General features: G+C 41.3%; 1 protein-coding gene and 1 long non-coding RNA gene across 3 annotated transcripts in view; one reads left to right on the top strand and one right to left on the bottom strand.

Moving 5' to 3' along the window:
• LOC125323790 overlaps nt 1–25,224 on the bottom strand; it is a 143,643-nt gene that overhangs the window by 13,413 nt on the left and 105,006 nt on the right. The gene's annotated exons all lie outside the window — the stretch shown is intronic.
• The window catches only part of EPAS1 (endothelial PAS domain protein 1), a 41,639-nt gene that overhangs the window by 3,640 nt on the left and 12,775 nt on the right, over nt 1–25,224 (top strand). Inside the window, exons 2-8 of one of the 2 annotated variants that reach the window (XM_048299059.1) lie at nt 1,497–1,687; nt 11,875–12,026; nt 12,612–12,696; nt 13,016–13,078; nt 13,188–13,306; nt 13,402–13,604; nt 22,668–22,774. In XM_048299059.1, coding sequence (XP_048155016.1) covers nt 1,497–1,687; nt 11,875–12,026; nt 12,612–12,696; nt 13,016–13,078; nt 13,188–13,306; nt 13,402–13,604; nt 22,668–22,774 — 920 coding nt within the window. The remainder of the gene's footprint in view (nt 1–1,496; nt 1,688–11,874; nt 12,027–12,611; nt 12,697–13,015; nt 13,079–13,187; nt 13,307–13,401; nt 13,605–22,667; nt 22,775–25,224) is intronic. The other variant, XM_048299060.1, reaches the window with a different exon arrangement.

The following is a 25,224-nucleotide window of genomic DNA, read 5'->3' as shown; positions in this document are numbered from 1 at the left end:
AGTAATCTTCTTTAAAATACTCTGCTATGTATTAATACTCTTTTTCTATTTTAGGCAGTTTTGCATGAGACCAATCATGATTGAAACAGTTTCTAGAATTAAGTAATGGGATTAATACTTGTTTTCCTCATAATCTTCGTGCAACAGAATATATTTATTGAAACTTTGTTTTGATAGGGTGGGGTTTTTTGGTGGATCCATTTTTAGTTTACAGGCTCATTATTTTATATTGATGTTGGAAAAAACAAGTTAAAAGCTGCTTCATTTTTGGGAGCCTCGCGAATGGAGAGAGGTGCTGCTGGTGATTCTAGAAGTGAATGTGCAGCCAAAACAGCAAAAACAGTGGAAACATTCTACTTAGCACCCTGTTCTGTGCTCATTCAGGTGGCACTGGTGGACTGTTGCAGGAGTCAGCCTGAAAAGAAATGTATTTTGTGTTGGTGTGACTGCAATCCTCAACTGCGAAACCTCAACTCATGCAAGTGTAGGAACTTGTAGTATCAGCAGAGCTACGTGGGGTTGAAAAGGCTCATGGTTTTAAATGGATTCAGATGCTTCATGTTCTGAAATAAGAATTGTACTTCATTAAAGAACGTTAGAGTCAGTAGAGTTCGCTCTTAAAATGCTCTATCCCAGAACCATTATAAATGTATTCCTTGCGTTTCTCACATGTTAAATTTAGCTTTATGTCCCTTGGTGGCTTAATTTTGCATACTTGCTTCATAAAATGTCTTCCCCTTTGTTATTTCCTGCTCTTCTGTTCTCTGTGGAGTTTGAAGGAGGCTGGCTCTATTGGTCATGTTATTTTACTCACGAAAGGATCTATTTTCATAGACAATGGAGAGATGGTGATTTATTAGAACAGCTTCTCCAAAGAAGGGCTATCTTGCAAGCAACAGCATTTTCCTCTTTGTACCCTTCATGGTCAAGGAAAGATGGCTTTCTGGACGAGTTTTGGATTAAGAGCTGAGACAGTTCTATAGACTAACACAATTCGATACTCTACTACTACTTTTATTTTAATGTGGAGTGCAGCCATTGAAACTTCACAACATTGTTGTATCTATGACACAGCCGTATTCACTGTAATTATTCTAACTTTAAAATGGACTACCACCTCATCCCAGAGTAAGTAAATTTAGATTGAACAAACAAAAAAATTATTTTTAATGCATCCTGAATCCCAGAAATAATATTTTACAATTTCATTTTGAATTTCCTGCCTAAGGCAGATCTCAATCCTGTTACATTGCGTGGGGATTCAGGGTGTTCAAAGGCTGACCCATGTACAATCGGAGCCCTTTCCAGCTGTGGCAGTGATCTCCTAATTCCCATTTAAAGGGCACAAATGGGTATTAAAGTCTGGCCAATTGATTTCAAACACTTGACAGAATGGTATCTTCTCATTACTGAGAAGATACACTCTTGTAAATGCCTCTCAAGTTGTGAACTGCATTTCAAGAAATGCTTTTTCCTTTCTTTTCTTTACCTGTCAGAAGCAGTTCTGAACGGAGGAAGGAGAAATCAAGAGATGCAGCAAGATGCAGAAGAAGCAAAGAGACTGAGGTTTTCTATGAACTGGCACATGAGCTGCCCCTGCCCCACAACATCAGTTCCCACCTGGATAAGGCCTCCATAATGCGCCTGGCAATCAGTTTCCTACGGACTCATAAGCTTTTGTCTTCAGGTAAGATCTGGCTAAAAGAAGTCAGTTGTCAGGCTGGCTGATGGCAGCTTGGTAAGATTATGCGTGCTCTTCTCTGACTAGAGGGTTACCACAATAACAATTAGTGCAGGTTTTTTTGCGTCTCTAAAAACCCTCTGAGAACTCTTGAATGTGGTTTATTAATCTCGGTTATGAGACTTTGAGCTTTTAAGAGTTCTATCAGAATTCAAATGCATGCCTTAAGCTTCCATGCTGAAACAAATAACTTTTGATTTGGCGTGGCAAGCGTGTTTGTGCCTGCACATTCAAACAGCAGCTGGGACGCTCTGAAGGTCCACTGCTTTGTTTGAAAGGAGTAATCGTGCTATCCACTGGCAATGAGTAGGTTGTTTAAATGGTAGGTTGTTTAAAACTAGCTACACTAAGATAGCTAAAACAACTTCTAAATACTTGATGTGAATGGATTCTACACAATCAGAGCCTTGCTCACGTTGGACTAGTAGGAAATGCAAACAAGCATAATATTTATAGCCTGTGAAAACTGGTAAAATTAGGAATATTCTTATTTTGCCCCTATATTTGAATAAGCACTTTGATGGAAATATGTGGCTTGAGTAGCCTGTAAGATCAATGAAAATAACTGATGCTTCCAGAACTTTCACACGGTGACCTACAAGTGTTGAGAATACATTAACACAACAATGCCTGCGTTGTTTGTGAATGGTAAACCCAAAATTTTGTCTTTTCCTTCATTAATGGCAGGACTCCCAATAAGGTCACGACTGCACTTCCTCTCCTCAGAAAAGTTGAGTCATACGAGAGCAATTACTTTAATAAATGTTATTAGGAAGCGTCCCATTTTGTGGTTGGATTTTGTTAGTCTGAAAGATATCGCAAATTTAATTCTGCTTCTGTGTGCTCTGTAATTTCTTGTAGCACTTTTGGCTTTTGCTGAAGCCTGCTGTATAAAATGTAGGTATTTTCATCTTAGCTTATAGAATGTGATTTTATCGTGTACTTCTGTGAAAGAGAAGTTTATTTGCTGAACAGTGTTTGGAAATCATCTCTGATTTTGTCATGTAACTAATACTTGAAGTTGCGTAAATAGGTAAATGTTCTTAAACAAAGCCAGTTTGTTAGTAACTTTCTCATAAAAACACAGCCTCAGCTCTTCAAATATTTATATGGCATGAACTAGAGACTGACACAGCATAGGAAAAGTAAACTTCTGAAAGGCTGTAACCGATAATATAAGTAATGTGCGTGCCTGTGAAAATTGACATGAAATAGTCGGATGCAGTCATCATCAGAAAAATACCTTTGCTTACCTGCTAAGACTAAAGTAACTTTTCAAATGAATTTACATTCCTCAGTGAGGAAAGAATCTACTGATTAAAACATTTGTTTTGCTGGTTCTATAGTGCTAAGGCTTAGACTCATTATTTGATGAGATTTGATAACAATTCAGTACACATGTATAATATTCATACATACACGTAAAGATATGATATATCTGAGTGGTATTTCTGTGACAGTGTTTGAAAAACAATGTGATTCATGTAGATAATTTACATTTTCTTCAAGTACCACCAGTACCCAGCAGCAGAAAAGAATCTGGACATAAAATCTTACAGAAGCGACAGGCTGTGCTCTAATATTTCATGCTTTCTCTGTATTAGTTATTTGCTTAGCCTTTAATCTGATGCCCTCACTTCCTCAGTCTAAATATTAATTTGGAGTAAGTCCTCTCATGAAAATTTGTGTTGTTAGTTAAATGCAGATTTGTCCGTGGCTGCATCTTTAGACACCAGAGGCGCAGGTAAGGGTTTCAAAATCTTACATACTTATATTCTGAGGAACTGAACTTAAGGAACTTAAGGAACTGTAAAAGGACATATTTTCTGGAAGTTTTGGGTATTATTTTCTGATAATGAAAATACGTTAAAATTAAAGAATCAAGTCAGAAAACCTTGCCTGCTGCTCATCTACTATTCTGAGTACAGCTAACATATAAATTAAATTTCCTGTCTTTGTGGACTTCTGAATAATGTCAGTCTTTATAAGGACACTGGCTTTCACTAGAAGGCCATCCAATGTAATTCAGAGTGGTAGGTTTTGATGCAGCTGGAGGCTCACGGATCAAGAGGTTCGCTGCTCATCCTGTTTTGACAAGTGTGAAGCAAGATGGATAATGGGCTTGGGCGATGTTTGTGCTGGTTCTGTTCTTGCTTCTGCTTTGGACCCTTTCTGAGCCCCAAGCAAAGCTGCAGCAAAGGTTTCATGTGCATGTTCAGCAGCTTGGAATTTGACCATAAATTTCCTGTTGCATTTGAGAAGTCTGATTTGACTGACAGGGAGCATGGGGGACACTGTCATCTCTTGATGGATGAACTGGGAAATGGGGAGGTGGAAGTGCATGAGAAGCAAATGCCCACCTCAGCCTGCAAATTCCCTCTTTGCTTTATGTTGTCTTTATTGAAATGGTTTTGATTATTTGGGCTGGACACCTACTGTAAACTGGAGTTAAGTGAGAGTATGTTTCTTGTTTCTAATTTCGTCTATCAAAACCTACTAGCACACCATATTTTATTTTGTATTACTGTTTGTGGGCATGATTCTCAAACACATCACACATCTCTCTGTTTCAAGGCAATTTTGCCTGAAGCACAGAGAACAAGGCCTTTCCCAGGACTGTACCCTCATCTTTCTGCAAGCTGATGCTCCAGGTGGGATTTTGGAGATGGCTGTAGGCAACTTGTGAGTCTCGCTCCACTGGCTTTGAGTGTCTCATGCCCTTTCCTATTATTCCCTGAGTTGGAATAGGGCTTTTCACTTGTGTAACTTGGGCTATTTTGTTAGCTGTGTCTGCATAGTGATCATTTATCTGTTGGGAAGCCAAGACCTAGGGAAATCTATGCCCACATTCTTCCAGCAGGTGAATGGCAGAGCCTCTGAATCTGAGCCCTCATTGAAAGCTCTCCCACTACGTGCCTTGAAAAATCCCGACTTCTGGATTGCAGAGTGCACGTCTCCTGCAGGCGTTGCAGGGCCCGAGCTTGGCCCTTGTATCCTATCATAATAGGAAATAGCTGGTTGTATATCTCAGAGTTCAAAAGGGTAAAAAATACCAGGTTTTGCTTTATAAAAGTTGCTGCTTTACTTAGTAACACGTTTCCCTTTGATTTTCACAGTAGGCAATTCTGTGTGGGAATGTTGGAGAGGAAGCCTTTAACATTTAGAAATGCAGGCTGTTCGTCTGACAGCCTGATTGAGATTAGTATCACAGGAAGCAAACTGAAACAATAGCTTTATAACACTGTTTCCATGTTGTGCACAGAACAGTACACAGTATAATTGGAATGCTAAGTAGAAATATTTAATTATGATCATCTTAAATATTTTTCAAGATGTCTCCTAATTCTGTTGGCATAGTACATTTTTGCCATCGTCACATTCAAATGTTTGGGATAAATTTAGACCTGATCTTTGTTCATTTCAAGTAAAGGTTTTGATCCCATAAAGTTGCTGCTGAAAATAGGCATTCTGATGCTTATCAGTAGTAGAGCTTTTGGAGTTGGGATCTTATGTCCTTTAGTTTACTCAGAAAAACTGTTAGCAGTACTCTTCCCATGTTATTTTCTAGTACAGCTAGTAAGTAAGGCTAATGCTTTTGGGGGAGCTAATAGATGGCAAAAGAGAAATAATACCTTTTGCTTAAGAATGGCTGCCTTGGTTAACAGCTAGCATTGTGATAGTTGCTGTGGCTGCCTCAGAATATTCTCTTTTTGTCTGAATATGAGGAGGAGAATCCATTTTAGGAAGCCTGTATGTGCAGTGCCAATAACTTTAAGTGTTTATTTGAAGCATGCTGATGCTAAAGGTGTTAGAGGAACCAGAACTCTTTAGTACGGTGAGTTTCTCTGTGCCGGGACTACAGACTTTTTAATCAGGCTAATCAGGCCAACACAATTTTATTGGCTTGCCTTAATCCCATCCTGTTGTGTGGTCACCTGGGTGTCTTTTCTGTGCAGAAATCCAGCAAAGGAAACTGGCTGGGAGTTGCTCTTGTGTAGGCAGACAGCAGCAGAAATGGGGAGGGAACAGGGATGCAGACAGGAAGTTGTTTGGGAGAAGGGAGGCCACAAGGAAGCCAGTGTGAAGTTGTTTCAAGGGAGGGAGACAACAGAGCCGGAAAGCCAGCAGGGAGCAGAAGGGGAAAAAATAGCTTTTCTCTGGGCTTTTAAGGGAGAGGACAGACTGTAGGGAGAAATGATGTGGGCATTGTTTTTGAATGTCTGGACAAGCTGCATCTAATGTCAGACCATTGTGGCATAAAACAGTGCTTTAAAAATAGCATGTCTACTTGGTTGCTTTTATTAAATTGGAAAAATAGTTTTATGCCAACCATGCTGCTAGGAATGAGAGTGAGCTGGGTGCTGAGTGCTTCAGCTGCTTGAAGTGATGTCCCTTTTCAGGGAAGGTGCACCCAAAGGTCCTATGGGACTCAAAGCCTGGTCTGATGGGGTGCTGTATTCCCACCATTCAACACTGATGGCTGCAGGACTCCAGCAAGTTCCTGGGAGCAGCATCTGAATGATTTGGCTAGATACAAACTCTGCAATCAAAACAACACTAACAAGTGTTTTCTTTATCCAAGATTGCTTGTGCACTTGGAGATAAGAGCCCTTCAGGAAGCTTCAAGTTTAAGAGTAGCTTTTTCTTGATGTATCTAAATTGAAAGCTTTTATTGAACACATTGAAAATATCCCCTTGAACAGGATGTACTGCCCTGTCAAGACAGAAAAAAAGGGGGAAAAAAATCAGTCACTCTCCTTTGATGGAAAACAAGAAACCAGGAAGAGACAAGTCTGTCTCAAAGCTGCTCTCTCTGATGCAGGATGAAGCTGCTGTTAGATCTTCCCTAACTTTTGCCTGCTGGCATCAGGCAGTTTTTACAACCCTCCTCTGGAGTGGCAGCTGTAGCTTGGTATCTGTTATGCACAACATGTAAGCAACTTACTGGTACTTACAGGAACCAGGACAAGAGACAAAGCCAGGAAAATTCTGTGCAGGTGAGGATGTGACCTCCAGTAGAAACACATTTTATCATTGTCTACCTCTGAACAGACCAAAAAGACCCTTTTGAGTCAGATCAAAGGTGTTGAGAGGAGTTATAGGCTGTTTGCTAGGAGGTTGTTTATACCTGCGCAGTTATTTCTTGTAAGGAGCAGCCTGATTTTTGAGCCTTCAGACTTGTTCCAAGAGGTTGGACTGAAGGAAATGAGCAAGCATCTACGGAAAAAGTGTTCTTAAACTTGGGAACAGTGCACATCCTGACAGTGAGAATTAATCAAAGCTTGTTTACAAAAGTTATTTTTAGCATAAAAGGTTATCATAAACACTGCAATAACCATTTGCTGTTACAGTTCAAAGTTTCTTGTCAATGAATAAATTCTGTTTGGTGGTTAGAAAATTTGTCAAAATAAATACTTACCAAAATTTAATACAGACTGAGACATGGACTGAAAAATACTGTATCAAAATTCAATGCAGTAAGAAATGCTGCCTTGGGGCAAAGTGAACAGTGGATGACCCAGCAAATGTTAGGACATGGGACACTGTTGCTCTGTTCCTGGTTCTCCTGTAGCTCTGACAGTCACCCCAGGAAGGCCATGGCAGTTTTATGAGGCTTTTTTACAGGTTTCAACATCTCCCAATCTCACCTAGACAGGGATTCTCCTCCTGTATAGGCTTCCCAGTGTTAAATGAACACAATCTTGGCTGGGCTCCATCAATCTAGCTATAGTATGAACAACAATATTACAGCGCTTCATTCTGCTGAATGTGCTGTTAATTTAAACTGGCATATTTGCAGTCCAGTCTCCCTGCTACACTGTCATGAGAGACTCCTATTAGTTGAGGGGAGGTGGAAAAAGTTGTAGAAAAAAAACAGACACACATCTTTATTTCAAAATTTAGCTAGAAGCTATTTTGAAATGCAATGCTAACAAAGAAAAATTTTAAAAAAATTAAAAAAAAAAACCACCCTAAATATCAGTATAAACTGAGTCCCACTGTTACCTTTCTTGAAGATGTGCAAAAACCTGGCAAGTGTGCATGAGGTGCTGCTCTCTGAATAAAGTGACCTCAGACCTACTGGAAACCAAAGGTTGAAGTTCTGCTCTCACCTCCTCATGCTAACTTTGCACTTCCATTTGGTCCCAGCTTTCTCAAATATTTTCCATCTGAAGCTGAATTTTCTTATGTTTGTGCTCCAGTTCAGCCCCAAGGTAAATAAATGAAGACAATTTAAAGCAAAGTGAAACACAATAGGGATTTCAGGGAGGAGCTTGCAGTAGCCATGCCATTATTTGTTTTGCATCTGCAAAATAGATTCCTTCTAAAGCAAACCAGATTTTTGCTAGTGGCAATGACTGAATTGCTTCTGAGGTATCACTCTCCTAAAGTGTGTATATCCTCTGAGTATTAGTAGCTAGTGCTTTCCACAGGAGAAAGGGAACATGCTCTAGTGCTGACACTGCACCCATAGGAGGGACTCCTATTTATTATTTATATTACTATAATTATACCGAGTTACCTGATACAGGGCATACCAGAGCCGCCACAGTGCAGCCCAGCACATTTCTTTGCTGCAGACCGAGGATCCTCAGGTAGCTGATCTGCTTCAGCGGGTTGGCACAGACGACACCTTCTGGGACTCTGTGTTTGCAGCCACCGCAAAGAACCGGGAAACAGTCGGGGACACGAGCACCTTTGGTGTGTCCCCCAGTGCTGCAGCTGCACTGGGTAGGCTGCTGGGGGCTGCTTACGGGGGACAGGCAAGGAATAGATGGGCAGCAGAGTGGCTCTGGAGGTACTTGGCACCCACCTTTATGTGCCTGATAGCGCCTGCAGTTTCCTCAGCTTTGAAACGTGAGCACGCCCTATTAAGTACTACAAGAAACCCGTATCTGCCAGCTCCCCTTTCCTGCTGCAGCCAAGCTGCTGAGGAGAAAGGAGAGGGGTGCAGTGGGGTTTATTGAGTTACCAGGGAGGCTGGAGTGTGTCTGCAAAACACCTTGGTTGTGCTTTTGGGTTAGGTTAGATGGGGTGCACAGCAGCACAAACAATGATCTCTCCCTCCTCCCCATCCACATCACAGATGCCTCCAGCTGGACAAAGATAATTTTAATAGAAACAGTTGAACTCTGATCCCACAAACCCCGGTAACTACATGCTTTAAAGCTGACTATATCTTTAAGTGCTGTGCTCAGCTCGGACCTTAAGGGTTTGAACCTGCAGCCCTGATGTGAGTGATCCATGTCCTCTGTGTGTGTTTGTATAAGTAATATAATTTATATACATGGAAAAGCAAACTCAATCATCTGATAATACAAGTAAAGTGTTTGTCTTTCACTGTTGGAGGCATTTAAGAATACAAATGCTTTGAATAGCCTTCCTGCCTTTGAATGGTCATGTTTTGTTAATGCAAACTTAATGAGCTGGGAAAAAAAAATGGAAAGGAGGGTCTGGGGTTAGAGCTGAAAAGTCATTTTTTCTCTGAACCCACACTTGGCTGATTGTCTTGGGCTATAGCCATGATCCCTGCTGAATAAACCATTTGTTTGCTTCCGGAAAAGTAAAAAAAGACCCTTGACATTCTTTACGCAGTAGAAACAAGCTTGGGAGCAGATGGTCACTTACCTCTTTTTTTTTTTTTTCTTTTTTTTTTTTTTTTCCTTCCCTAAATGTCATTTTGGTCAAAGTGCATACTATTCAAATATATTATTGTGTATTTTCTGTATTTTAAATGCTAGTCCTGATGTAATTTCCTGAAGTCATTTGCTTTGTACTGAGGAGGAACTGGCCCTTGCATGTGTAGCCAGAATTGCAGTGCAGGGACGTGAAATGATAAATCCCCAGCCTGTGCTGGCCATCCCTGGAGAGTGTCCTTTCTTCCCTGCTACTAAACAGTCTTGTTGAGAGGCAAAGGGTGATAAACCAAGTGCTCCCCATGGCTCTGGGGCCGAGTCCATTTCTTCCCTTGTTTGCACGATGCGTGATGGGCTGCTGCGGGGAGGGATATTGAGAAGCAGGAGGATGCAGCAGCCAGCATCATTTTTGTCACCCTTCATCTGTTCCAAACAGTGCTCGGTGGGCTCTGCATTGCAGAAGCTCATCCCTCTTGGTTCACTTGCAGTCCATCCTCAGGCACTAGCAGATGCAGTTCCAGGAGCTGTATAGATCAAACTTATCCTTTAATCATCACTCATTAGGACTTCAAAGTACAAACTGCATTAGTTTGGCTCAACCTCTTCCCTATTCAAAAAAGTAACAAACCCAAACCATATAATGTTTTACAAAGCTTTGCTCTATTCCTGCTTCTAGACTTCTTGCAAAATGAGTATTTCAACAAGAAACATGAAGGAAAGTGATCAGTGTGCTGTTTCATTGAGGAAAAGAACAAAAATGAATTAGTTTTGTCAAGTGCTAAGAGTATGTACCACAGAACAAACTGTAAGCTGAAATTGCAACATTAAACCAACAAGGAAGAGCATCTTCTCCAAGAAAATTGTTTGTGTCCCACTGTTCTTGCGAGTAAGGCTGATGCAATTATGGTTGGAGCCTCTGGACAGCAAAACTGGTGGTGGGCCCAGCCTCGAGCCTGTGCCACCAGGAAAGGGCACAGAAAGCAGAATTGTTTCAGCTCTTCTCCCATCATCCTTGTTGCCATGGGCTCTAGGGCAGCTTTGATCTAGATGAGACTTACTCATGGCCTTATATCTTGAAGTTGGTTATTCCTTATTCTGAGACAATTAGGTGGGGTTTTGTTCTTCATTTACCTGCTTTTTCCCTTCAAAATCAGAGCTTTACTATGACATTTGCAATGACTGATCACAAATGAGCAGGCTAACTGACAAAACTGTAAAGATAAGCTCATCACAGCATCTCTGAGGTACACAGACCAGATACAATATCTCTAAGTGGTTTTGTAAAAAATTACTCCAGAAGTTTCACATAAAACATATCAAGTAATTATTGGGCTGGCTCCTACGCAGAAGTTTTTCAATGTTAGTTGTCTGCACGTCATTCCCTGACAGCTTATTACTCATGGAGCTGAGACATGCTTAAAAGCATAGAAGGGAAATGGGCATTTGTGTGACTGGCAGCAGAAGGAGCAGTGCCTTTCCCCTCCCTCCCTGCCTGCAGTTTTGCCACGTGTCACCTCCCATGGCACGAGATGGGCTGTGTGGAGCACACATGACGAGGGCATCGTGGTGCCATCAGCTGTCGCTACACTGCAGCCCAAAGGTACCAGAAAAATGTGTAACCAAAAAAAAAAAAGCTGTAATAAACATTCTAGCACGGCCTTAGATTTCAGCTGGACAGTGGCATGTCTTTCCCAAAAATGAGTAAGATGCACTGGGCTCATGAATCTGCACAGGCAGACATCTGGGACATAAGCAGAGTCTGAGGCTCTCCTTGCAGGACAGAGGAAGTGGGGGTGGATGACAAAGCTTGTCAGAGTTTGGTGGAGTAGAGCATAGGAGGTTCTAATGTCTGCAGATGAAAAAGCAGGTATCAGTGGGATGGATCTGTGGTTTTCTGAGGAATACTGAGATTTATGGGATGACAAAAAGATTCACCCAAAATGACTTCAAGGGAGCAGTTTCCTACTTTTTCTACTCAAAGTAGTGTTAACAGATGTGTCTGTACTGAGTGAAGAGGTCTATTTAGACATGCTTTGTAGGAGCTATGTTTGAACTTCTTAGAAAGCCTGACCTGATGGAAGAGTCCCGTTAGATGTAAGGGATGCACAGATTTATGTACCTTCTGTAAGATTTGCCCTCTATCTTGTGCCTCCTGTTAGGAGGTACAAATGTTGCATGTGGCCAAGAGAACGTGCACAAAGAAGATGCACTTCAGTGCCTGAGTCTGTAGGTGTTAGTGACTGAAAGCACATCTTGCAGAAACATGCTAAAGGTGAAGAGAGGATCTTGCATTTGCCAAAACATTTTGAAAATTATCTCCTGCCTTTCTAGTGATAAGGGTATCCCTTTCATATACTGTTCAGAAGGCCCCACCAGAAGGGGTTTGTTGAAAGGAAATTTTAACAGTAGAAATTCTGTAACCAGATGTGCTTGCATTGCAGAAGGCTGGCTGGGGTGCTGAAGGCTTTAAATGCTTTTTTTGCTTTTTTTTCTCAGTATGTGCTGACAATGAGAATGAACTAGAGGCAGACCAGCAGATGGACAACTTGTACCTGAAAGCTTTGGAGGGATTTATTGCCGTGGTGACACAGGATGGAGACATGATCTTTCTGTCAGAGAATGTCAACAAATATATGGGTCTTACCCAGGTAACTTGTTCCCTTATGCTTTCCTCTTTGTGATACAGTTCATAGAAACAATTCTTACGCCTAAATGCAGAAAACCCATCTGTGTGTCACTGCAAAGAAGACTGGAAATAAAATGTCTTCTTTCTCAGGCAGGTACCCTGCACAGCAGACAACACGGGTTGGAGGTTCCCTCTCCCTTCCTACCAAGTTGTAGTGTCTTTGGTGACTGCAAAGTTGCCTTCCTAGATATTACTGGGGAGAAGAGAAGGCATTTATTCCACTTGTGCCTTAGACTATGGGACAGAGCTCTTTTGGGTCCCCCTTTTTCTGCTTTGTGGATTGGGAGTTTTCTCCTGTGTTGAAAATAGCAAGTGGTGTTGACTGTTAACTGCACTGTGCAAATTCAAAGATAAGAGAGTTGTTTTGGGGAGAAAATGAGGAGTTATGCATAGGATAAACAAAGGGAGGGTCGTGGGATTTGTGCCCGTGAGCATCCTGTTGATGCACTTAGTTCTAGTGACCAGTTTCATTTGAATTGTATTTAAAAACAGATAAATACTTTCAATTGCTCTGATTTGGCTAAGTGTAGCTCTTACTTCTACACAGGTGGAACTCACTGGACACAGCATTTTTGACTTCACTCATCCATGTGACCATGAAGAAATTCGAGAGAATCTGAGTCTGAAAAATGGTAATAATGAAAATACAGAAGTCCCTGCTTGCTTTTGAAATAACCAAATGAAGTAAATGGCTAGTAGAGATCTGTTAGTCATGGTAAAGGGAATTTTCAGTAATCATTAAGTGTTATTCAATGCTTTGCAGATTTGTTTTGTTTTGCCAAATATTTTTAAAATATGATATTACTAAGGAATTGTCTGTTTAGTATTTTCCTTCCATCAAGTTTAGATGGGTATAATGTTTTCAACTGTCATTCTTTGGAAAGTTTTATGTGCTGCAAGCTAAAACATAGGTTTAAAACGCACAAAGTCCTATTTACATTGTACTTAAAGTTTTAGGTCTGAGCTCTACTAACTGCTCTGCAATGGTTGATGCATCTTTGATGGTCTCTGCAGGTAAATTATCTGAGAATTAGTCTGTTATTTCTGTTGAATGCTTCATGCTTATAAGTAGGAGAAAGCAAGAAGGAAAGTGAGAAAACTCACTTGCCTTTTCCTGATTCAGGTCCAGGCTTCGGAAAGAAAAGCAAAGAGACGTCAACTGAGCGGGACTTCTTCATGAGGATGAAATGCACTGTTACCAACAGAGGCAGAACTGTTAACCTCAAGTCTGCTACATGGAAGGTACCATATTTGAGCCAAATTAAGTGGTTTTGATTTTTATTGACATTTTGATGTGTAGAGAAAGTACATCCTAAGTTTGGTTCTCATCATTTCAGGTTTTGCACTGCACTGGACAAGTTAAAGTATATAACACTTGCCCTCCTCACACTCTGTGTGGGTATAAGGAGCCTCTTCTCACCTGCCTTATAATAATGTGTGAGCCTATTCAGCACCCTTCAAACATCGATATCCCCCTGGACAGCAAGACCTTCCTGAGTCGCCATAGCATGGACATGAAATTCACCTACTGTGATGACAGGTAAACTCCACTGGTTTTTCCTTTCCATAGGTGTTTTTATCTTCCTGAACAAAACAAGCAGGTCTTCCAAATGTCCTCTGTGGTCCTGGTAAGCAAGGACTAGAAGAAAGTACAGCCTGTTACCAAAATGGCTGTTTATGGCTTACTTAATTCACTTTAAATTTCAGTTTGGGCAAAGCAATACTCCTGATGTATTTCCTCCTCCTGCCAAGTGAGAAATTCAATTTTACTGAGAAATGTGAGGCAACTTGGAGCCACAAACATCAGCTTCTCGGGGTTTAACACACTGAAGGGTATACAGGATTTCTGTTCCCGTGTTTTAGAGCGTGCCCCATGGGACACCATATGGACCTTAGTCAAGGACTGTTTTACGGTTGGTTTGGCCCAGGATGCTGTTATCACTTAGCTGGCAAGTACTTCAGGCTCTAAATTAACCAGGAATTGCTAAGGCATCCAGAGTACCTGGCTGCTCTGAAATGGAGTTGCAGCCTCTTGCTTAACGAAAAGCAAACAGCCTGTATTGGTTATCTACATGCGCCTCTTAGTGACGAAATGGTGGGGGGGAGGATCTTGGATCAGGCAAGGGGCTTGTCCTCTGCTCCCCACGCTTCACTCTTGAGTGGAAAAAATGGAGATCCATCTAGTCTCCATGTGCCTGACTAGTGCTGGGACCTCCATGGCCTTTCATGCCATCTGCCTCCTCTGCCTGTCTAGGTACTAACAATCTTCCATGCATGCGAGCGAGCCAGAGATCCCTTCCCATGAAGTGTCTTCCAGTCCCCCATTTGCCCAGAGAAAAGTCTTGTCTTTACTGCTGTGGATTTGGGGTTTGTTTTGGGGTTTTTTAAGTTTATGACATCATCCCTAAATTCAAGATGAACTTTTGAACTGCCTAAAGAAATTGATCTCCTGAAATTCAGAGATGCTAGCAACCTCTGAGGTCTGGAGGCTTATCAGTGAGATTATACACATGCTTGCAATTTACACAAAAACTCACAGGACCAACAGCTTTGCTGTTTTCTTCAACCTTCAAAGGTTTTCTTAAACTTTGCTAAGTAAGATTATTTTTTTAAACAATGTGATGAAGCGGCCATATAAAACTTGCAGTGTTAGCAGCTGTGGATGAAAGCAAGATTTTAAGTGTGAAACCTGTGGCTGACCTTCTGAACTCTCTGAGAACTGAGCAGCAAGTGTGCTTTAACTAGAAATGGTCTCTGATGTAATCACAGTCAGACTTCTTTCTTTGTTAATATTTTCAGGATGAAAATATTGAGATATCAATAGGATTTTGCTGCTGGAGGGAGAAGCAACAATATGGTAGTGACTCATTATTAAAAGCAATGTGACTCTGAATTACTGGGGTCATTCAGTGGCAGGCTACAGGAGAGTAGCAGAGGATTTTGCTTTATTGCAGCATTCACATGTCTCTGCAAGACCTAATGCATAAGCCATTATAAATGAGAATTAGAGGGACTGATGCTATCCCATTAAAGATACACATGCTTATTTTTTAAAAAATTATATATTAGGCCCTGTCTTAAATAGTGGGTGTTTGATTTACAGGGAAAATGTTTCACATGGCAGTGAAATACAACAGCTTCCTGTGGAGGATTGAACTTGTAGGGATTTTAGAGATTTTTTCTTTAAAACCAGACTACAAAGTAGTACATCTTTTACTAGATAGTTTTGGTTGGATGTTTCATTCCTGTTTTATTCAGATCTTGATAAAGCTGCAAAAAGCCAGCCAGGGCAGAGAAGGAGGAGACCTCACAAACCTTTCAGGTTCTTCACAGCAGATCCACCTGGCTCCCACTTCCCTTCCAGAGGGATGTTGATTTCTCTCCAGCAGGCGACACTTCACAAGGCACATAAAAATGCAAAACACTCAGCTGTTCTTTTCAAATTCAGTGCTGCTAGACAAATTGCATTGAAGGAGCAGCTTATGCCAAGAATGTAAGTCCAGGCTGGGGAGCAGAGGAGGGAAGGCAGCATGTGCCAGTGTCTTTCCTATGTACTCTGTCCTTTCTGCAGTGATGCAGACGGTGTCTTTCCAGTTCAGGGCTGGTATCATTGAGGGCAGTGTGCCTCCTCTGCCAGGCTTCTGCAGTGGTCCTGGTATTGTCCTTGCAGTTCATCTGGTGTGGATGATGCCTTAGGTTTTAACTTTTCTATTTTTCAAATCCTGTACTGGCTAGTTTGTAACTCTGAAACTTCATACAGCCTGTTAGCTGCTGTTCTCTCATGCTGGTTAGACATGACAATCCATCTCTAGGTTTTCTCTTCAAGGGCACTTTGATTGTCCCAGGCCCCAAAATGTGTAAACTATAAGCCTTTGAAGAGGAGGAGCAAACTTGGGGCAATGACATCATTAACTGAAATTATAATTGGAGAATTAACCCTGGTATGCAAATGAACCAAACTTATAAAACTGTGAAGAACCCGTGACCCAGGGTCTATCTTGGGTGTGGTCTTTTGACTGCCCAGGCTGTACCTTTGAAGGCCCTTCAAATAAATACCTCCTTTTATTCTCTTAATCTTTAGCCTCTGTTTTCAGGTAGCCACTTCCAGGCATCATGGACAGGTCTGCTTCCAGGGAGCATTAAGTTTTTATTTTCAAAGCACTCAGTCAAAGACGCTCTCAGATTTCTGAGTATAATCTCCTTAGGGAGGCCCATAGTCTCTGTCTGACAAAGCAACATACAAAATACAGGCTGGCTACCTTGCAGCACTTGGTGACAAAAACTAGTTGGCTTTTGCCTCGGAGGGTACAGGGTAGATGCAATATGAAGCAGGCAAGACTGGCCATCATTTAAAACATGTGAGACAGTAGCCCATATAATTTGCCTTCCAAAAATAAATTATGTATGTGGGCCTATGACTTGGCAGTGGTTAGGTGGGATATGTTTGTATTCTTAAAACAGTTTTTGCAAGGTGATGAGCCTGTAGAGAAAGGTTCATGAGATATGAATAATAAATAAGGGTTGTTCTGTTAAATGCCTGCTTCAGCCATTCCTGGAGAGTGATTTAAAAATGTTCCCTTGCTCCACTTATCTTGGCTAAGTGGTTTACAGGAAGGATTATTTTAGCTGTAATACAGAAATGCTGATCAGTGGTACAATTTAATAATCCAAGTGAAAGCTTAGTTCAGCTGCACAATGCTTTTGTGTCAGGAAAGTTTGCCAGTGAGCGTGTTCTAGTCAGAAGAAAAGGCATGTCTTTGTACAAAGGCAATTTTGTTACCTTGGTGGCATAGCTACTGCTTGGTCTATCTTCATGTGCAGGGCCACGGGGCCAAGGAGTAGGTAGAAATAGTGGCAGTGTGTTCCTGTTGTGGAAAAATCCACAAAACGAAAGTGAAAACTGTACTTGAATTTGATAAAAACCCCCAAAACTGCTTCAGGTGCCCAAGCACAGACGGTTAGTCTGAGCCATTATGCCTTAAGTACATCAAAGGAAGACCATATGCTGTGGATTGGAGGGAACCAGGGTTTCAAGAGCTGTGAGGGCAACGCGCCTTTAACCTTCGTCCCTGCGACCTGTGCAGTGCTGGGGAGGGGAGAGGGAAGCACTCTCCCTTTGCCTGTAATTGCCCTGGGGAGCATGTGTGAGGGGAGGGAAGAATGGATAAGGAAACAGATTTGTTGTGCAGGGGGTGAGATGCACAGGTGCCAACTCCAGAGGCTGCGTCATCAGTTGCCCTGGCACTGGCACACTGAATGGCGTATGTCTCCGTTACTTTGAAGGCATAGCTTGCTGTGGGGAATCGTATGTCCCTGAATACTAGAAACCAAATTAATTATATACCCTTTTCTGCTTTTTCTTGATTGGGACATTTTAATGGTAAAGTTGAAGAAGACAAAAGGAGCAGTGGAGGATAATGTGGTGATTCAGAATAGGACGGTGTAGGAAGATGCAATGCCGTAGTGTTGGTCCCAGTTAGATTTCCCACATGAGTATTCATGTGGCATCCAGGCTGTGCCCAAATGAGAGGAAACTGAGTTTTCTTGTGTTTCCAGTCATGTCCCAGTAAATAAGAAATATGCAGGCATAGGACTTTGGATGAGGATTTAAGTCAATTTGCCATTTGACCTATACTTGGGGAATATTCTTAAGTTTAATGAGAATGCAAGGAAACATTTGAATGGACCTCCTGTCCTTTCACTCCTGCTCGGGGGAAAATGCAGTATGAAGATGAGTGAAGTGGTGATATCTGAAGCCAAAGATCCACATTTGACAAGACTGACTTTTGGTATGTGTCATATTTAAGAGTAAAACATGACCTACTTCTTTTGTTAATAACAAAACCTTGATTTAGGTAGACAGAACGAGTAGGAGTGACAGTCCTGGTGGAGATTTTCATGTACACGTGTAGTTTTTTTGCCTCACAGGGCAGATACACCTGACCAGGCCATCCATACTGCTCAGGAGTGGTCAGGAATCCCAGGATTTTGCATTTTGGGTTTTTTTTTTCCATTGGCTTGGGTTAGAGTAGAAGCAGCCATGAATATTTTTGAGAGGAGATGTGGTTAGTTGGCAAGACTGCCCTGCTGCCTGCTCTAGCAGGCTGACAGAGTGCTTTACCCCAGGCACGGTGTCTGTGTTAGGCTTTATTATTTTTTCTCTTTTTTTTTTAACTCATTCTGCTTTAAGTATAACTTTGTTTTGTTTGTTCCCTCCAAGACCATTTTAACTTCAATACCTTGGTAACAGTTTGAATACAGAAGGACTTTGTTAAGAGATCCACACCCTCACACACAGAGTCCGCACAGGGCCCGACAAATATACACCCAGCTATTTTTTATGAGCAGTAAACATTAGAGCAGTCTTTCACAGAGCCTGACTTCTCAGTTCTGATGGTTCTTACCATACTATTTTAACTCAAGAAATGGTATACAATGAAAAGCTTTGTGTTCCTATAAAGGGACAGAAAAGCACAATTTTAAGAAAAAAAAAAATACTTGAACTAGCTCATCTTGTAGGAAATGCACCCTCAAAGCAGTGAGTTTTGTTTGCTTTGCCATGTCTCAAAGAGATAAAATAGGGCAAAATTGTGCAAACCTAGAAATAGGATTCAGATCACTTGTTTCTTGATTGTGTACCCTAAGCACAAAACTTTGCCATTTTTCTGTGTCCCAAAAATAAAATATTAAGATACTTATATATATTGTATATATAAGGGAAACTGAAATAGTGCTCAAAACGCACTTGAGTGGTGGCAGCTGGGACAGATCTGCTACTGCAGATGGGTATTGCCCACCTCTTCACTGTGTTTTCTGAGATTTTGACCTCTGTACATCATGATGACAGGTTTAGCTCAGAAAACTGAAGTGCCACTCTGGCAAAAATTAAGATTCCCCCAAAGGTGTGTTTGTGAGAAATTTGTGTTCTCAGAAATGAGCTGGTAACAGGAAAATAAACAGCCTTGCAGCCCACCTGTCGTCTTCAACAAAAAAAATTATTATTATCTTACTAATTAGCATTCTACAGATGCAAAGGAAACACAAAGCCTACCATGGCAGGAATGCCATCCAAAACCACCATACAGTTTGTTTTCTAATTTTGTCATTCCACAGCTTGCACAAAGAGCAATTTTCTGTCTGGTGTCTAAGCAAAAGTGGAAGTCTTGTGCCTGAACTCAGTTTTGTAAATGATCCCTTGGTGCCATGGGACACAGACGTTTCCCTGACTTCCTTAGCTGTGTACTCCTCCTTCTCATAGCTCCGTGGGATGCCTTTTCCTTTGCATTTAGTCCTCTGTGTGTTCACTTGGCATTTTGTGTTGCTGAGGCTCCTGTGGAGAGCACATGGAGTTTGGAGGGTGCACCTCACTGGCAAACCTCAAAGTGATGCTCAGGTGAGGTCAGGGCAAGGACCTGTGCTGAAACACTCACTGCCTCCTGGCCCAGGGGCTGCTCAGGCTCTTGGCTGTGCCCAGTCTTCTTCCACAAACATCTTGGGAGAGCCACAGGATGGATGTGATGGATAGCGGGATAGCTGCCCGCCTTGAGCCTGGTGTATAATGTGGCACGAAATACGCTAATCTGATTTCCAGCCCTGCACAGCCTGCAGCCTGTAAGATTTTTTTTAAGTTTTTCAGGGTCAGCTGCACCACTGGAGGAATAAAGAAAGTTATTATTAGAGGGTGTGAGCTGCCAATTTATGCACCCAAAACTAATAGAGATAACAATTATTGGAGAGAGAGTGTTTGTTATAAAATAGTGGTATTTTAAAATGTATTTAGGAAACACTGTCAGCCCGTTTTAGGGGGGTTTTGTGTGTGGGAAAAAGGAACATTCTACAATTTTTTTTAAAAAATCATGTCAATGCTAGGAGTCTTCAACGAGAAGTATAATGAATCTGAATAGTGTTAACAGATGAACAGATAGGTCAATGAGAGCATAGAGGCTGTTTAGCCATTTATTATTATTTTTTAAAGTAACTATTTTAAAACAATTACTCTTTATCAGTATTTCACTGTTACCAGGCATCGGTTTAGAACTTAGCCAGTGTTGTGGGGTTTGTGGGTAATTTTTTGATACCTTATTTTTATCTTTTCGTGTAATATGTAGTTGGTTGTAGTAAAAAGATACTACCAACCGACCACTTGCTAACTTCCATCCAAGATTACATTAAATCTAATTAGATTTGTCATTGTCACAGCAGGATTGCACCACAAGTCATTTTGTGCCATGGAATGACAAGAAGAGTAATTTTATAGTGAGGGTGCTCATTATGAACAGCAAGGAGCAGTTTGAGAAGGGGAATTACAGGATTGGAATACATAAATTTTGTATAGAGATGACAATTCCCATATAAGAAGAGTCCCTGAGCCTGCTGTACCGTGTAGTTTTCGTTTGCTGTCTCAGTTCCACTGTTCACATCCATGAAGGCTGTAATGTGGGTTTGGATTTGCACTGCTGCTGCTGGGTACATGGTGCTTCTGTTTTTTCCCCATTATCTTCATTTCCTTTTCCTTCTCCCTGCTCAACCCCCACTTGGCTCTCAGCTCCCAATGACTGGATTAAGAGTAAATACTCAACTTCCTGAACTTTAAAATCCTTCCCCTTGCGATGAGCTCCAAACTAACTGGAATGGCTTTATGATATTGTGCCATTATATAACAAAAGGCCATCGTTTCTGTTTTTAAAGACCATATGTTTACACTGGTCCTGCCAAAGCCTCTGGTCACTTACTTGTGTCCCAGCTGGCTGTGTAAAGGCTAGCAGCAACTGTATTTTGTGAGCCTTAATTTTGTTAGGACTCCTTCAGTGTTTGTTGTTTTCTCCTGATGATTCAGCTTTGATGACCAACTCATGATGAGAACTACTTTTCAATATGAAAGAAAAAACAACTGTGGTTTCAGAAAAAAGGTAGATTTGAGTGGGATGCAATTTAAAAGCTCAGAAGTTTGTCAGCAGAGAGTAAAAAAAAACTCTTTGAAACCTGGATTCAAACATTTCCCCTTTGTTGTGTAAATAAAACACAATAATTGTGACTGTAAATAAAACTAAACACATAAACAGAAGAGTAAGTTTTTGAGGGGAACCCAATACAAGCTACAGCTTTTGCTCAACTAAAGTTTTATAAACCCATGTTTGTTCCATGGAAATCAGGACAGAGAATAGTTTTCAGAGTGACAAAACCAAGGTGTCCTGGGGCTATGAGCTATAGAGTTCTGTGGAGGGGGAGGTGAGGGAAAAGCTGACTCAATACCTTGGCGTTCAAGCCATACACAAAATAGCCCCATCTTATGTGTCTTCCTTGCTGGAGGGGGATCCAGGAGATGAATACCATGCTTTTGCTCTGTTTGTCTAACAGTATTTACATGTCTGTCTTGTAAAGACATGCTTGTGTCTGGAGGGCTAGGCCAAAGCTGTCCTTCCAGGGAGCACCCAAACCTGAGGATGTCTCTTAAAAGTAGCAACACCACAAATCAACTCTGGTGGTGGCCAGATAAAGCCATTCCGAGTGAGTTAGTGATGAGGCACAAAACCTGGGCACTGCCACTGACAGCTGTGAGGTGCTGCAAGATGTGACCATTCCTTGCAAACCTCCCAGCTTTTAAAGGATTCTGACAGCTTCACAATCAGTTTGGGTCCTTTCTGCTGCTGTTCTCTGTATTACAGGTTATTGTTAGAATTTAGGAGCTAGGAAGATGCATGCAAGAGTGTCAGTCACTGTCTTGTAAACCAGAAGATAATCTTTGCTTTTGAATTAATTTCATGTACTTTTTTAAACTCACCGTGTTTCCTGTAAAGTTGTGTGTGATGGTATTTCCAATTGAAGTACATTTTTTTTCCACCCCCTCATTAGAGAAAATCATCTGCACAGTTTGATGACCTATTTTCATTGATTCAGGAACTTGTGAGAAATCCTGCCTTGTGTCAGAAATACTCTGAAAAAAAAGTCTAGTTTTTGAGATCATAGCTTTCTTTGTGTAAAATCCTACTTAGTTTGTGGATTAGTCACCCAAGTAACCTAATCCATATGCCAAAGTTCTCAGGTAACTGAGGAAAGACTAAGTAGACGAGCATTTTTTTCTTTTAACTGCCCATAATTTCTCACCTGGCATTTTTATTTTATTTAAAACAGTGCTCAAAGTGGTGATTTAACCCTTTTGTGTATGTTTTTAAAATGTATGCATACTTTTAAACCTGGTGGCGCCAACCACTACCCCCTCACACATACTTGATTTTGAATGGTGGTCGTTGGGAGTTTCTGCATGTAGTGGACAGCTTGAGAACTTTGTCAGTAACAAAACTTGATACTTTCTATTACAGATAGCATGCAATAGGTATAAGAAAATTGGCAATGCACATACTGACATCCTTAGGAATTTTTATTCCAGTAGTAGTACAAGGCAGTTTATTCTGAACACGGACATATTTCAGAATGTGATCAGAAGTCCTCTACAGCTTCTCATGTGTTTGGAAGCTCAGAATTTCTCGTATTGCTTTTTTAATTCTCTTAGTCTAAGGACTCGAGCTGATAGCTGCCCTGCACATGTAAGCATAAGGCTACAGTGACCTGAATTTTAAATACTTGCTTTTTTTTGTTAAACAAGAATAACAGAGTTGATTGGATACCATCCAGAGGAGCTGCTGGGTCGTTCAGCATATGAGTTCTACCATGCCTTGGATTCAGAGAGTATGACCAAGAGTCATCAGAACCGTAAGTCGTGTTCTTATTTTTGTTTGTAGTTTGCATGTAAAGCATAAATGGTGGGTACCTCAATATGCAGTTGAAAATACAAGTGCATTTTGTGTGCAGATACTCTCCAAGAGCAGTATTTACACCAGGTTACTCTGCTTGTCTAGCTGAAATCTGGTGCTGGTCTTTCCCGAGGGTCTGTTTTTTGCCATAATTAAAACTAAACTTGGATGTTAGAGAGAATCACTGCCCCTCTAAGGTATAGTGCAAGGTTCAGCTGAAAATTTGAAAAGCTGAGGTAGGCAGTTCTAACCTGGTGAGAAGGGCATTTACTGGTGGCCAAGAGAATTGGGATTGTTCAGCCCAGAAAAGAGAAGGAATTGGGTTGATCTTCCAGTACCTGAAGGGAGCCTACAGGAATAATAGAGAGGGACTATTTACAAGAGCATGTAGTGACAGGACAAGTAGGAATGGCTTCAGATTGACAGAGGGTGGGTTTAGATGAAATATTAGGAATAAAGTCTTTAGTATCAGGGTGGTGAAGCACTGGAACAGGTTGCTGAGAGAGGCTGTGGCTGCCTCATTCCTGGAAGTGCTCAAGGCCAGCCTGGATGGGGCTCGGAGCAGCCTGGTCCAGTGGAAGGTGTCCCTGCCCATGGCAGGGGCTGCAACTAGACAACCTGTAAGGTCCCTTAAAGATCCCAAACCATTCTATGTTTATCTTTCTCATGTGCTGTTGGGCTCAGCAGGCAGAGCTAAAGGGAAATAGGAAGAGCTTATTGCAGTGTTCTTTCAAATGTCTTTCTTTTGCTATCAAATAACAACTATCTTCCCCATCCAAAGTAGATGTGCAAGGAGATTTTCCAAAAGGGATATTCGTTATACAAATAATACCTATTGCCAGGAACAGCTGCTTCTTGTTATGCCTATGGGAACTGCTCCCATAGCTAAAACTGTTCTAGCTGTTCTTAAAGTAAAGTACCTGAATTATTCTGGGAGCAGGGATCAGATCCAAGATCCCTCTCTTCAGCAGGCCACACAGTTACAATTTCCATCTCTCTCACATCAGGTGTCTTAAAATAATTGGATTTAAATCTTTAGTCTCTGTCCTTAAGAGTTGGTGCTTTGGCTGGAGACAAGGTGGTACACTAATGTACAAATGACATTTCCCACCCTTGGCTGTTATGGCCCCCCGAACCAGTTTATTGGAGAGTTCTCAGCAACACATCACTAAAACCTCTGCAGATGCTCTTTTTATAGAAACAAAGCAAAACAGCTAGACTGGAACCTAGAAGATCATAAAGAAAAACCCCACACGCCTTGTAGTTGCTGTGATGAAGGTCTCTGTCCTCAGGAAAAAGCCCATTACTTAGGTCACATCTGTGGGGAATTGCCTGCCAAACAGACTTACAGAAAATATTTCTGTACTTCCCAGAGAAAAGTTGCAGCAAAGAATAGCTGTCTGACCTTAAGGGGTTAGCTCCAATGGCAAAAATTCAGGACAGTTTTAAGTTGAAATGTTTCTTGAAAAAAATGTTTGGCAGTGTTGAAAGTTGTATGCTGTAAAACAGTGTTGATATGAATCATCCTGTTTCCAAAGCTGCTTAAAAGAAAAAAATAGATCAGCCAATACTTAGTGAGAGTTATCTGGGAACGTAATTTTTAAAATTGTTTCTTAGGTAATATTTTAGTGGTTTTGCCAATAAAAATGAGTAAGTGGTATTTATAGATAGGATGTTCATACCCTATGCTGGGCTATTAAAAGTCATCCTGAGAAATCAGGGGGTGTGCTGCACTGGTACTTTTGAATCATTGAGTTGGATTTCTAAGAATGGGACACCACCAGGGAGGGAATAAAATGGGAGCTGGCAATCCATTTGGTAACAGGAAAGGGAAAGTGAGCAAGCCCTTGTTGGTTATCCCTATCTAGTTAATGAAACGGGAGCACTGAGTTACTTGTCCATGTAAAGATTTCTGGAGAGTTTCTAGTACTCACCAGGACCAGGCACTAACAGATGTTTCTCCTCACTCCAGCAATTCAGTTAACCTCACAAAGTGCAGGGTGTGTGTCTAGATGCCATTTGTGCCCACTGAAAAGGGCCATGTCCTGCAAACTTGCTGCAGGGTACAAGGTCTGATCAAGAAGCAGAATGAATGCAAGAGTAAGTCTTAGAGGGGTGGTGTTGCACCAGCAAAAGTCCTCAAGGCACCGTAGAGGTTATAAATGTTTAGGATCAAACTGTTCCATAGGATTTATGATAGCACAGGATCAGCACGGATTATCTTTTTACTGTTCAAAGCACAGGACCAAAGTCTATTGCTGTGATAAATGTCGTTGCCCACAACAGAACCATCAGTTTAAATCACCAGCAAATTTGACCCCTTTAGTTTTTCTAAGATAAATAGTACCTGTGTCTTCTGGGACCATCAGGCTTCTTACCAAGTCGGAGAACAACCACAAAGACAAAGTG

Source organism: Corvus hawaiiensis, chromosome 3, assembly GCF_020740725.1.
Source record: "Corvus hawaiiensis isolate bCorHaw1 chromosome 3, bCorHaw1.pri.cur, whole genome shotgun sequence".
Taxonomy (NCBI): domain Eukaryota; kingdom Metazoa; phylum Chordata; class Aves; order Passeriformes; family Corvidae; genus Corvus; species Corvus hawaiiensis.
The sequence above is the reverse complement of the archived record's forward strand: the minus strand, read 5'-3'. Positions and strand labels throughout refer to the sequence as shown.